This window comes from Crocodylus porosus, unplaced genomic scaffold, assembly GCF_001723895.1.
Source record: "Crocodylus porosus isolate Cpor-Errol unplaced genomic scaffold, CroPor_comp1, whole genome shotgun sequence".
In the NCBI taxonomy this organism is placed as follows: Eukaryota; Metazoa; Chordata; order Crocodylia; family Crocodylidae; genus Crocodylus; species Crocodylus porosus.
In genome coordinates, this window is record NW_017728916.1 from 7319420 (window position 1) to 7334198 (window position 14779).

Below are 14779 nucleotides of genomic sequence, written 5' to 3' on the forward strand. Positions count from 1 at the left end.
ACCTCGGCCAGTTCCTTTAGAACTCTAGGGTGGAGATCATCCTGGCTGGCTGACTTGAATACGTCCAGCCCCTCCAGAAGCTCCTTAACTAAATCCTCGCTAACCCGTGGCCCAGGTGTGCCTCCCCCGGGGCCTGAGGGGGGCCCAGCAGCATATACTATGCAAATATACTCCAAAAAAGCCACTTCACTCAAACAGGAAATTGCCATGGTTCATTCTTCCCTGCATTTTGCACGCGTCTTGAAGATACAAACTATTTTGGGCTTCGTGTCATTGATGTGCATGGGCCATGGCTTTAAAAAATGTGTTTTTTCTCATTTTCCTTTTAACATAATCACCCAGTGAGAGAGACTTGCTAGAGATGTAGGTCATTCTGGGAATGAAATGAACCACTGAACTAGCAGCAGGAGGTGGGGGGACTGGCGTCCAGGAGCAGAATGGCTTCAGCTCATCTCTTATAATTGCTGACCTTTTAATATAGTTGCATCCTGCACTTACATTTTTGCTGTTGTCTGGTTGATTAGCAATTACTGCACAACTTCACTAACTACAGTGGGCTGTCCTGGGGCAAAGACAGCCCAACCTGGTTGCACAGGGGAGCATTTGTGGGTAAACTGAATAGAACCGTGGCCCCTGAGTGAAGGAGACGGCAGCCATGGACTGAGTGTTATTTTCATGTTGTTTTATTTTTTACACTTTTAATCGAGTTCAGTTCCTGGCTCTGGCAGAAGCTGCCAGTGTGACCCCAGGGCTGGGAAGTCCAAAGGCACCGGGGGGGAGTAGATGCCCCAATCTTGGCCTCGGTGCCTCATAAGCAAAGCAGGGATAGCAATGCTCCCTTTACCCAAGGCTTTTCCTGCCTTGTCTGTTTAGATCAGAAATTGGCAGCATACAGCTCTCTAGCCGGATACAGCCGGCAGAGCCATCGTGGGAGCTTTGTACCAGGAGGTGGGGAGGAGGCTTTGTGCAGTGGCCGGGCAGGGCAGGGAAACAGCGACAACTGGCCGGTTTGGGGGACACCAGCCCACCTGTCCCGTGGCTCCAAAGCCTGGCTGACCACTGCTTTAGCTCATCAATTTTTCTGGGAAGAAACTACCCTCTGTCATGTGTTCATGCAGCACCTGGCACCATGGGCCTCAGCAGATTCGGTGTCCGAAACAGCTGCTGTAGTACAGCTCTGTAAATCATAATGCATGGAGAGTAGGAGAAGGAGACGTCTGTCCACCGCAGGTTGTTTCGACTAGTAGTTTTGTGTCACACGCCAGTGTTCATTTTATTCCCTTGGAAATTTGACATTCACATTGTTTCCTACCAGCGTGTTTTCCTTTGCCACTACTATTTTTGCTGTTTTGCTGAAGGAGCCTGAAATGCGCGTGATTTCTCTTGTCATCTTTTTTCCCCCCAGTCTCTGCATATTCTTCTCCATTGCAGTTGTGACGCAGCTTGAAAAGATGGGAATCAGCCCCCCGTTGAGACCCACCCCTTCTGTCCCATATTCACGAAGTGCTTTTGCAGAGGCTAAAATCTTGGTACTGAGACGGGGGTAGTTTAATGCGTCTGTATTTCCAGGCCATTTCATTGTGTTGGTCTCTCTGACATCCCGCCCTGGCCCTGAGCCCCCAGAGCAGAGCTGTTTTGCTGTTGATGTGATCGATGCTGCGGACTGCGCTTTCTCCCTTTGCAGGGAACAAGCGCTATGGCCAGAGACAGGGCTTTGGCCCCAGAGACGAGCTCAGCAGCACGCCAGGACAGCGCGCAGCCTGCCAAGCAAAGCAGGGTGGGGAAGGGGAGAGTCCTCTTCCCTTGTCTCGCATTTGTCATCCTGTCCTCACCAGATCTGCCACTCGGCAGGAATAGCCCAAGGTGTCAGACAGCAAAAACCCACTTGAAGTTTGTGACTTCTGGGGTTTCATCTGGAGGCCTGGGGCTTGGAGAAGCAGATGCTGTGCACAGTTACCAGTGTAGTGAATGCACTTAAAGTTCGCGTGCCTTCAGCCTTCAGCCTCGTTGCTGCGCTCTGGCTCCAGATCACAGACGGCCTGTGCGCGGGTGCAACCTCTCTGCTCTGTCACGAACACAAGGCGCCCGGGGTTTGGGCCATCTCTGCCCTTGCTGCGTGGGGACAGGAATAAGGCAAACCCTGCTTGGGTCTCACCAAGCTGCCTGCAGAGTACCAGCGAGTCTGACTGTGCTGGTAGCACCACTCCCAGAGACACACACAGCTTGCAGACATCCCCGCCGGGATGTCTGCACTCCCTGAGCAATACAGGCGCGGGGCTGGATCCTGAGAGGCACTGAGCACCTGTCAGCTCCACTCAGGATCAGACCAAAACCAGCAAATACTTCCTCTTGAGCAAGTAACTATAATGCCATGGAGAAGGTGGCTGTTTATCTGTCAGACCGATTTCAACCATATTTCATGGATCGGCACTTAGAAGCTGGCTGGGTGCAGCTTTCTTGCATGTGATTGACTCCTCCCTCAGTGGCTAAGAGTGTCTGTGCTCCCTGCATGCATGTACCACGCACTTGCATTTTCATAGGCCTGCATTTTGCATGTTGACTTCCATCCCACCCAGGAGAGCGCACGAACCCCAGCAGACTCTCCCTAGGCCTAAAGAAGGGCGGAAGCATGCAAAGAACAATTTTTCCAGCTGTTTAGTTGGTCTAATAAAAGCTAAGACATCTACCCAGAGAATCTTGTCTACCCTCATGCTCTCACAATCTCTCCAAACCGGGGTTGCCTGTGCGTGTTGTAAATAGCCGCCGGGTGTGTAACTGGGAGAGCATCTGCAGGGCAAAATGAATGTCAGAGAAAGGACAGCCCAGTAGCTGAGTTACAGTGAAACCTTGGGGAGGTGATTCAGTGCGTGGCTCCTCAGCGGCATACCTATATAGACGGTCAAGACAGCAGCTCGTCCTTTCGCTGGAGCTGGAGTGCCATCTAGCGAGCCTCCGCACGGCAAAGGGGATTCTTTGTTTTGCCTCAGAGGATAGTAACTTCGGTTGAATACACAGCCTGGCGAACGTAGGGTGCGCGTCCCTGACCCGCGTGCTCCGGGCCTCGGCTTGTCGTAACGGTCTGTTTTTATTCCCCGTTCCAGGGATCTCCACACCCATTCCTGTCATAGGTTTGCAGGACGATTCCCGGGTGTTCGTCAACGGGAGCTGCATCCTGAACGAAAGGAACTTTGTCCTCATCGGGTCCTTCGTGGCATTCTTCATCCCGCTCGTCATCATGGTGATCACGTACTGCCTGACGGTGCAGGTGCTGCAGAGGCAAGCCACCGTGTTCATGTACGGGGAGATGCCCAAGCAGAGACGGAGCAGCATGAGCTGCCTCAAGAAGGAAAACAACACCGAGAACATCTCCATGCTCCAGAATCACGAGGGCACCTCTCACTTAAACTCCCCCGCGAACAAGGAGGCCGTGCTCTTTCGGAAGGGGACCATGCAGTCCATCAACAACGAACGGAGGGCTTCCAAGGTCCTGGGCATCGTCTTCTTTTTGTTCCTTATCATGTGGTGCCCATTTTTCATCACTAACATCATGTCTGTGCTTTGCACGGAAACCTGCAGCGAAAGCCTCCTGACCGAACTCCTGGACGTGTTTGTGTGGGTGGGTTACGTCTGCTCTGGGGTCAATCCCCTTGTGTACACACTCTTCAATAAAACCTATCGCAGGGCTTTCTCCAACTACATCCGCTGCCAATACAAGGCCAATAATAAATCGACTCTGAGACAAAACCAATGTCCAAACGTCCCCTCTACGGCTTTGTACAGGAAGGACCTCAATTTAAACAGCTATCGAAATGGCAATGAATTCAACAGCATGGAGCTGGATGACATTGAGGAGGGCTTAGAAATGCAGCCAGGGACTTCAGAGTTGTCAATAAATAGCTGCAATGTTGTAAGCGAAAGGGTGAGCTGCGTGTAGCAGAGACCCGCGGCTGCAGCCGTCTGTGGCGATGTGTCTGCAGCCCAAACACGGTTGTGTAACAATGTGTGTCTCCGTCGAAGAACGTTGTAAATACTGCTTCCGAACAAAGCTTTTTTTTTTAAACATCCATCTTTCCGGTCCAGTACTTTAACTCATATATACATATATATACACAGATATATATATATATATACACACACACCGCAGTGAAGTTTAAGGTTCTATTTACTGTTGATACTAGATCAAAAACTATTCGTTACTTTGCTTATGTCACAGACAAAACGATGACTTCTTCTTCCAGTGCATGAACAAAAATGCTGAATATTTATCTCAGGTGGTGTTTGCTGGAGTCCAGAATGACCTATTAATACTTATATATTGAATACAGGAAAATGGTCTTGGTCAGTCTAACTTTTTTTTTCAGGTTGACAGTAAATATGTACTTTAATCCTCACCCATGTCAGGGGCCATGACGAGGCAAGGAGTGCAGGAATTCATCTTGCCACAACCCTGGAAGGAAAGCAGTGCCCCACTAAGCGGCAGCCGCGGCAGGCGGGGCACGGTAGGTGTGATGTTAGGTCAGTTCTGACCACAGGTCCGTGGCAGCCGAGATCGGTGGGCTCTGGGCACTAAAACATATTCATTCATGTCTGCAGTGAGGGGGGCCGTCCCAGTATTGCTGTGCAACCTCAGCATGTTGGTGCGAGCTGGTCCTGGGATCCCAGCAGTGCCAGGGGATCGTCTGCCCTGCTCCGCCCCCTGTGAGCATGCTACCAGGGGCAAGGCTCTACCCACGTGGAAACAGGCCCTGCAGCTCCCCAGGCTGGGACACCCCACATTGGCTTTCTGTTCTCAGCCTGCTTGGGGGCAGCAGCAGGGAGCACCCCGGGGTGCCAGGGCTAGCACATAGGGCGTGGGAGCAGGCGGGCAGGTCTGCGCTTCTCACAGCAGCAGCCGGGGCAAGGAGCGTGCAAGCCCCCCACCCCATAAACTTCTTGGCATCCCTTGTCTCCAGAGCACCCTCAATTCATAGACGCCCTGCCCTTCCCCAGCTGCAGAGCCAGCAGTGGCCCAGACCTCACTCATGCCATGCAACATCTTCCCTGCAAAGAACAAATTGGGCCAGCGGTCGAGTCAGGAGGGACCTCAGACCTCTCCTGGCATGCTGGTGCAGGGAGGTCGCGGGCCAGACCGATAGCACCTAGCCCCGTCGGGGCCAGCCCTGTGCCTTTGGCATCCCTTGGCACCAGGCTGTTCATTTTACCCGGGAAAGAGAGCCCTGGTCCCAGAGAGCTCAGGTTTGCATCCTCTCCCAGTCTCTCAACGCAGGTGTTTCTTTGCATGTTTACATGCTGCTTTTGCAGGTCCTGGGATTGGTAGGGTTAAAATTCAGGAGCAGGAGCTTCACTTTCCATGCGCCATCCCTGCAGACACCAGGCACCAGGCTTGTGCAGAGGCAGAGAGCGACTTGGAGGGGTGTCGGAAACCCCCGGGGCCAGGAGAGCCAGTCTGGGGAGCATGCTGGTGGCGCAGAGCAGAAAGGAAATCCTACCCCGGAGCAAGGAGGAAGGAAGCTGCGGGGAAGTTGTGGCTGAAGGCTGGTCTACATGGGGATGCTCAGGAAAGGTCATCTGAATTAAGCTTAAAGTGGATTAAACTGCACTGAACCCTGGTGTAGACACTAGTCAGGATCTGAATGAGTCCACCTGACTTCCAAACTGAAATGAGCTAAATTGATGCAACGTCCCATTGAAGTGAGCAAGTGCATCCACACCAGGTTGCAATGCAGTTTAACTAAGGCACTTGCAGTCAGCACGCCTAGGTAATTTGGGCTGGTTTTTCTGATTGTGCTGCTGTCGGTGAGCTCTCAGGCACGTGCTTCTTGAGCCAGTGCCCTTGGGAGGAGTACATTTCACATGCCACCTCGTGCTCAGAGTGTCACTTAGCATCAGATCTAGCCCTTACTGTTTTACAGCTTCATCAGCTAATGCTGCTGTGCGGTAGGTACACGTGGTAGCATGTGGCAGCCTCTGCTTAGGAGCAGCTCTAGAGTAGCGTGGCTTGTTGCAGGTCAAGAACAAGTTGCATTTGACTAACATAGCCTGGCTTTACTTGGTGTCTCTGTGAGCGGCAGATATAAAGGTCCAGGAAGTGCCAGCCTGAGCTGCCGGTTTAGCGGCCCAGCGATGCTGTTGAATCGCGCTGTATCCAGCAATCTGGATGGGGCCGTCACAGAAATATGATGTCAGGACTTGCTCCACCGAAGCCGATGGGTCTCGTTCACATCAGGATAAGGCCAGAGTCATTTAATTGAAAGTGGGTGGTATGGCAGTGGTGGGCCCACCCTGCCACGTGCAGGAAGGCAGCATGCGCCCTGCATGTGCCCAGCCGGGACCAGCCACGGCCTCAAGCGTTACTCCTGCTCCCACGGGCACCTCCCTGCAAGCATCAGCGCCAGCAGGAAAGAACTGAGCCATTCAGACCAGTTCACGTCTGTGGGGGCTGCCCCGCTCCCTGCTTCAGCTTTGGGTCCTGCAAGCACTGGATCAAATCGGAGCTGCGTTTTCTTTTGCTGAGTGTTTTGGCAGGGCAAATTCACAGCACATCTTTTCCAAAAAACAAATCTCGACATCTCTGTAGGTTGAAAAAGCAACCACAGACTTTAAAAGCATCAAGCAATAAGTTGAACGACAAGAGCTTATAGCACTTGTGTGAATAGTTCACGTGTCCTGACATCCAAACATCCAGCAAAGTCCACTGGCCAGGGTCATCCTGGACTGGGCACCATCCATCCGGTCCAGGCCGATTCTGTCGTTCGAGGGCAAAGAAAGCACCTGCTGTATTTGGATGTAAATACTGAGAATTTAATACAGAGTCTACCAAACTTTTATAGATGTTTAAAAACAGGAAACCATTTGAACACAAGAACTGTAAATATGGTAAGCGCTGCTTCTCAGCTGAGCCCATTTCGATGTACATGATCTGTTTAGACATGCAAGAGGATTGCCTTACAATCCTCCCCACCCCGCCATCAGATGAGAAACATCTTTGTGAATGGTTCAATACTGTCACCTACCCGACATCCTTTTGGCTCTTCACACCAGGGTTTTGTGATGCTGCTATTAATTTATTAAAGAAAGTTTGTGATTTAATCATTCTTACTTAATTTTATTTTTATGGGTTTTTCATCAAAGAAATAACACCTCGTTTCCCCCTACCCTCCACCCAGCCTCCATTAAAATGTATACTTATGAAAGGAGCTGGAGCAGGTAATAAATTTTTTTCTGATGACCTCAGCCCAGGATCTTCACGCCAGCAAATGTCCTCACCCTCCCAGCCCTCAGGGAGGTGAGTCTCCACTTCTATGAAAAGTGACAGTGTTGAGAGGTTAAAAAATGGTTGCATTTCATCATGACCTCCTCCCAACTGCTCTGCCTTTCCTGCAGTTACCTCTTGCACAGCTTTCAGAAGTCTTGCTCCGGAGAGATCTGGTGGAAGTGCGTGCGTGGGTCCCCAGGTCTCTGCTCAGCCGTGATTTGCTTTATAAGCCCAACGTGCAGATCTCCTTGCTTTCCCCAGGACTTGAGCTGGAAGAGCGGAAACCCTTCCTTGGACGCGGCGGCAGGTAGCAGCCCTCCTTTCCCAAAGCAGCTGGGGAGAGATGCACGCAGGCGGCCCATGAAATCCTTTCCTGACCAGATCCCGGAGGTCAGGGTCACGGGGACACAGCTGTGGCTCCGCAAACAGACCAGGGAGAAGGAGAAACCAGCGTTTTTGACACGCAAGTGTCAGGCTGGTATCTCCTGGGTCAAACCGATCCTCCCACTTCACACGCAAGGCATGCCATTGGGTGGTGCCATTGGTACAAGCCGATCCTAACCCAGGATTTTCTTGTCTGCCAAGAGCCTCCCACCGGTCTGTGCCCTTTAGAGGCCTGTTTGGGCTGCCATGTGAACCCAGCAGTGGGTTATCGTTCGGTAATTGCAAGCCGCTTACCTTGTACCCATTGTTCCTTTCAAGACACTGAGGACAGCGTATGCTGCTAAGAAGTCATGGTGCCTGCCCCTTGGGCCCCAAATTTTGCGTGATTTGGAGGCCGACAACCCAGCCTCCAACCCAGCCTCCCCCTTGGGTCAGTGGTGCACCGGTGAGTCCCGAGGGCCCAAAGCCAGCGTGGGGATTCAGGCGTCACGTCCATGCACCGGGCAGGGAGCTGTTTCTCCGGGCAGCCCTGCTCTGTCCGGGAGGACGACTCATGGGTCGGGAGCAGTTTTTGGTTTCAGCCCAGGCTGCAAGTAGCCGAGAGATGTTATATCAGACAGCGGGCGAGTGACGGACCACAGAGGCTGCAAGCAGACGTCGCCCTTGTCCTGCCGTGCAGCTTCTCAGGGAGGGACAGACCATGGGTGTACAGACATCCCTGCCCCTTGATACTCCCGAAGAGTTGCACGCTGATCCCTGCTATCAGTTCTCGGTGCTTTATCGTGGCGGATGTCTGTACGTTCATGGCACAGTCTGCCCCCTGTTCCCTTCCCCCCAGGGATTCCCCCGTCCCAACCCTGCGTGTGCATCTGCAAGCACAGACTGGGGACCCCGGGGGGGCTCCCTAAGCTTTCAGACGCACACCCTGGGTCGGGGCCAAGCAAGCAGAGCCACTGTCCCTGATGCCCAGCCCCGTGGTCCGACGTCCCTACCTGCCAGCATAGCAGCAACTGTGCCAGGACACGTACCAGCGCGGCTGATCCAGCCACAAAAACGATGGCTGTGTGTAGCCAGAGTCCTGCTTCCATTTGGTCCCACTGGAAAGGCATCCACAGCCTCTGCGATGGACCGCGACCCAGCGGTACCAGCGGCCAGTGCTATAGGGAGGCTTGGAGGGTCATGAGCCACGTTGGCACACACAGCATCACGCCTGTTGTCATGCATGGCAGGGTATGGGGCTGCAAGCAGACTTGCCCTATCCATAGGCACCGAAACGTTGCAGCGACTGACCCATGATGAGGAAGCCTGAGAGCGCAGGCAAACTTGACTGGGGCTGGGCTGCTCCCCGGTCCAGCATCCGCGAGCTGCCCCGGTTCAAATGCTGGGACCTGCAGGTGATGCCAGCGCCTCCATCCCCACGCACAAAGAGAGCCATTAGGAGAAGCTGATAGGAGACGGATCCCAGCCAGCACGGCATTGAGTGCACACCCTCACGTATGCACACGTACGTACGCACACGCAACACGGCCTTGCAGGAGGGAGTGTGGCTCTTTGGCCCCGACTTGCTGCCCTCATCTTGCAGGTTGCCAAATACCAGCGCAGCCGGGGGCCAAGGGGGAGGTAATATCAAAAAGAGAGAATTATATCGCATGCCGCTGCTGCAGGTTTTATTGCGCTGCCTTTCCTGACACATCTGTTTAGCGTTGTGACAGCTCCACCCACGAGGAAGCTCGTCCTCCCAGGTCTGGCTCTGCTCGTCCTGGCAGAAGCCAGCAAGTAACTCTGCCACCCCAGGGGCTGCATAGCAGTCGTCTGGCAGACATGCCTGCTGATGCTATGGAAAGGAGGCTTGTTCTATTTATTGCTGAGACTAGATTAAAAACTATTCGTTACTTTGCTTATGGCACGGACAAAACAATGACGTCCTCTGAGGGCATGAACCAAAATGCTGAATATTTGGAGGAGCAGTGCTGCGTGGCTCCAGACGACAGAGGTGGAACAGCAAGGTACGGTCGCAGGTCACACAGGAGTGCTAGAAAATGCTTATGGATGTGAGAGCCCAGGAGGGGCAGGTGGTGCGCGGAGAAATATTTGCCTCCTTGGAGCAAAGACTCTGGATGCTCGTGTCGGAGTCGCTTGATTATATACGGCCAGCACACCGAGGTCAGTCATAAGCAGCTTCTCCCCTCAGCCTGCTGCCGCAGGTGCTGCTAAAGGTTGGACAGAGCACAAAGAAGTAGATGCCAGGCCACGTAAAATGTGTACTTCGCGATGCCCAGGCTACACGTTGCATAGAGAAACATGGCATTTGTGTGTGTTACAACCCCCTGAGCCCTCTTTGGTCTTATTTCAGCAGCTGCATAATGATATAGAGCAACCCCTGGACTACCCTAAACTGCAACACCTGATAACAGCAGCCAAGGGGCCTTCTGCTAGTTAGCTCAGGTTATTGTGCCCTGTGCTGGGAGGCTGCATCGTTTTCAGCCCTTTAGCTCCCCAAAAGGGCTTCACCTCATCTGCACTTTGCAGGTATGTGGTGTCCAGCTGCATCCACTGCAAGAAATATGCGACGTTCCTCGTTCCGACAAAGCTTGCACGTGAACCCGGAAGCACTAGTGGAGGCAACGGGAGCACCACGGTGCTGCTGCAAGTGACTAGCTGGGGGGAAACCAAGTTATTCTAGTTTTAAAGCAGATTCTGCCTTTATGGCAATCCGTAAAGAAGGGAAAGCTGCAAAGTTTCCCTGAGTCCCTTCCGGGATGCCGTCTTCTAAAAGAACCTAAAAAGTTGGCCTGCAAAGCAGTTATAAGTAGGTTGGTCCCAGAAGCAGATCTTCAAAGGGATTTAGAAACCTGGAAGGAAGCTATGGTAGGGGACAAGTGGTGATGCTCTGCATGCTCGGGTGCGTTCCCAAGTGAAAAATGACTTTGTGCAACCAATTGGAGCTAAATTTGGAGGGACTGCAAGGAAGAGAGCAATGCATGGGAGTCATTACTTGGGCTTCTGTTTCCCACGTACCTAGAATTTAAACAGAACTTCATGCGTGATTTCCCGGGACGATGCGTGTGGTTGTATTGCTGCAGAAATATTATGCTCCTAGTCTGCAGACACTTATCTCATTAGGCAACCTGAGAGAGGGAGTGTACTGAAATGAATGAATCATGCAATATCACAGAGGAGTAAATTAAAGCTGCTGTTCTGAACCTGCCTGTGTCTCAAATGTTAATTAAGTCACAGCTAAATTGGATTAATTAATGTTTGATTAAAATACGGCCTAATTATTCAATATTTTTTTTTTTAAAGATCTTCTTTGTGGCTGTTTTGAACTGTTTAAACTCTTGTCTGTCCTAGTTGCTGAATGCCCAATTCCCAGTTAAATTTGTTAAAATGTATAGAAGTACTTTACAGTTATGTTCAGCTGTCTGTGCTTAAATATGCAGTCTCTTCTCACATAGCCATTTAGCTGCTAATGAAGCTGGTGGCTCATTGAGGAGTCTAATCAGAGCCAATGATGATTTTAATCCGAGGCCCCTTCTTCAATGGAGCAGGACCGTACCTTGGAGTGAAGCAGACCCGTAGACTGCTACCCCGGACCTGCAGTAAGTTTCCTGCTGTTTAATTTCCCATAATCTGTTCCTTTGTCCATACCTCTTCTTTCCTGGCAAGAAGATAAAAGTAAATTCAAAGCAGAAAGATCTTTGGGCCTCTGTCATGTGGACTCTCCATCTGTCCAGAGGACAATACAGACCTAGCTAGCCATGCTTGTCTGAAGTCAGGTACAAGGCAGAGTAGATTTGCACCTTATGGACTAACCAAAGTAGTCTAACCATTGCTCAAGCTGTCCTATATTCAGCTTTCTGCATGTCCTTTCTTAACAGTTGATGAAGTTAGCTTCAGCTCATGAAAGCTTGTGATCTATAGATATATCTATACACCACTATACTTATATCTACAGCTATATCTGTACACTGCTATATCTATACATATATATTTATACACACACAAACTTGGGTTAGTCTGCAAATTGCAAATCCATCTTGCCTTCTACGTAGGCTGCTTTGAAATGGCCTCAGATAAAACTTGAAACTGCTAGGCCTGATAAGCATGCAACTGGTATTTGAAACATGCGGCTGTGTGCATTGCTGCTGGGGGGCGGGGAGGCTCCTTCCTGCAGTATATTTGTAAGGTCGACTCACTGGTCCCGTCTGCGCAGTCACAACTAGGGGTCATAAAGTGACGCTAGGAGGCCATCAGTTTAAAATGAACGCAAGGCAATTCTTGTCTACCCAGTTTGTCGTACAAGTGCGGAGCTTTTAAAGTGTGGCCACCAGATGTGGTGGAAGCTGACGACTTGGCCCGATTCAAAACAGGATCGAATGAGTTCTTGGAGGAAAGGGGCATGGGTAGTTATTGAGCACGGGGTGAGGGGCATGGCCTCTGCATCTTGGACCTTCAATGCTGGAGGCTGCAAGTGGGAGAGGAACAGGGGAAACCCCTGCTCAGACCCAGCCGCCTCCCTTTCTGCCTCTGCCCGTGTGACACAGGAGACTGGGCAAGAAGGACATAGGAATTACCATGGACTGGGGAGACCCTATATTCTTGACCCGTTTCCAGACAGAGATATCTGTATTTATGAAGAGATTGTGCGATGCAGCTGCCCGGGGCAGCAGGAGCCTGGCCTCAGGTGTCCCTTGCAGTCCTGCGTGCCAGGTCACTGTGACACGAGTCTGAAAGCACGGGGCAGGACCTGCCCGACAGGGAGATGTGTGGAGAGAGAGACAGAGCTGCCAGGGAACTAGTCTGACTGGCTGTTTTGTCCTATTTAAGCTCCTGCAGGATTTTATGTAGGGCCCAATGCCATATTCTCTAAATGCTAATAATAGTAGCAACACTGTGGACGTGCGCATGTATGTCCTGTATCTCCTGCAGAAGAGCCCGGGGAGCTGTACAGGAAGCTAAACAAATGCTGTACAACGGATGCACCGCACCCCTCCAGTGCTGCAGTCCTGCACCGACTTAGGTGGGACTGCAAGGGGCGAGAGGCTGCCTGCATGGAGCCACGGCTGCAGGATGCAGACCGGCATAGCTCACTGCTGGAAACCTCCTCCTGGGTAAAAGACATTAGGAGGAGATGCTGGGATTGCAACATGTTACTATTCAGATGCCCCTAATAGTGCTGGGGTATCGCGGTCACTCAGAGAGCAAGGGGCTGGAGGGCAGGTGCGAAGCCTTTGGGAGTAGGAAGAGGTGAATATGGCACGTGCACTGTGTGGTCTGGCAGCAAACGCCTCCTCGAAATTGCAGCGGAGCAGGCTGCCGGCAGACGATATCAGCTGTTTGGAAGTGGAACGAAGTTGTGAAAGGTTAGATGCACATAATGAATATGCTTTTACCCAGCGCTTTCAGCATTTGAAGTTGATTTGGCATGTGTTCCAGCCTGGCCTTGCTCTCCAAATCAAGGCAGGTGAATAGGTCTTTTGCACTCCATTGTGTGGCTCCTGGCTATGCCTGGGTGCCAGAAGAGTGGCAGATTTATGGGTTTAGCCTTGAAACATAACCCTTTCCCTAGAGCATCCTGTTTCTCTTTATTAGTGTCGTTGGCACGTTCCCAGGTGATAAAGGGCATTCTGCTGAGTTGTGTTTTTCTAACTGTGCAAGTATACCTGGGTGGAAGAGCTTGCTGAAATGAAGCTGTCGTATCCTGCTTCTAGGTTGTCTTATAGACTCATAGTTTTCATTCATTCAAATGTATGAGAGCCCAGGCAGGGACCAGCCTGTTCCCCCGTGGGGTGGCCTTGCCGTGTGCACTAGAGAGTCCTCCTCTGTGAAAAGCCAAAAGTGCCTAGCTCTCTCAGACCCTATGAGCCCGTCCCACAAACCCCCCACACACTATGGGCCCTGCCACTGCTTCAAATGAAAGCTGGATGCAAACCAGCTCTAGAGTTGTGACATTTCCAAGCACTAACTTTGTAGCAGGATAGCTCTTTTTTATAGCTAGAGTGTCATTTTCATCGTGTGATCATTACCTTGCATGTCTGGCCAGTCTAAATCTATTGTGTGATTCACCCGTTAATGGTGTGATAAAGACTTTGCACTTGCAACTGGTTTTACTTTGCATGCATCTACATTTATTGTGCGCTGTACCAGTCGATTGTGTCATATAGAAAAAACTGCAGCAGGGGGCTAAAATATGAATGGCTATTGCAAAACAACTGTCCAGGCCAAGGCCCGCTCCCACAGGCTGCCTGGTTAGTGCAGCTCCAGTCTGAGCCATCTCAGCTGGGAAAGGAGGTAGCTTAGTCCTGCCCTTTATAGCACATCACAACGCGATGCGGCCAGCTGTTCTGCCCAGCCTCCACCACCCAAAACCCAGCTCCAGGATGGATTAAATACCAAGGAAACTGGGGCAAATGACAAGAAATGGGGATCACCATGGGGCACAGCTAAAGGAAGGCCTGGGCAGCATTGCACTGCGGTGAAGGGCGAGAGCAGGGTCGAAGGGCCAGGTTTGGGTTCCTGTGGCAAGGAGCTGCTGCTCTGACGCAGCCACGGAGAAGGTAGGAGGAAGAGCGGCAAAGAGGCAGAAGCCGAGGGATAAGGGGAGAGGAGAGACAGGCGAGCTGGAGAGTACAGCTGTGCCTGGGATGCTGGAAGGGCCGGGCCGCGGACTGTCGGAGGACCGGAGCAGGGGGAGCATCGGTATGCGGAGCTGCGGAGAGCAAAGGGGGAAGGCGAGCAAGGATGACAGATGATGGCACCACTGGAGCTGCAGAGCCACGAATGCAATAGTAGGGGAGCTCGCCGGCTGTGAGCGGGGAGCTGGCGCAGAGGAGAGGAGAAGCAGCAGCAGTGGGACAGGCCCCCCTGGGTGCGGGCATGCAAGGGGACAGAGCAGCAGTGGGATTAGCCAAACACTGGATGCATTTATGTGAGTGGTGCACCACTCTGGGTAGCAGGTAGTGGAGGGATACTAATTGTCTCTGATATGTCCTCCATAGGAGGTCTATATTGAGCAGATTCTTTTTGGTATTGGGTGGTGGAACCGGAGCGTGCTCCATCCACTCCATGCATTGACCTGGTATTGCAGTGCTTCCAGGACCGGTGCAAAAAAACAGAAAAAACATGCTTGGGAACCTTCCC

The 14779-nt window shown here is 51.8% G+C and overlaps 1 protein-coding gene across 2 annotated transcripts in view; it reads left to right on the top strand.

Annotated features, from left to right (window-relative positions):
• Positions 1–7089, top strand: part of HTR2C (5-hydroxytryptamine receptor 2C) — a 261421-nt gene extending 254332 nt beyond the window's left edge. For both annotated transcript variants that reach the window (XM_019536369.1, XM_019536370.1), the window contains one exon: positions 3102–7089. In XM_019536369.1, the coding sequence (XP_019391914.1) occupies positions 3102–3934 (833 nt within the window). In that variant the 3' untranslated portion in view covers positions 3935–7089. The remainder of the gene's footprint in view (positions 1–3101) is intronic.
• Positions 7090–14779: the final 7690 nt, after the last annotated feature.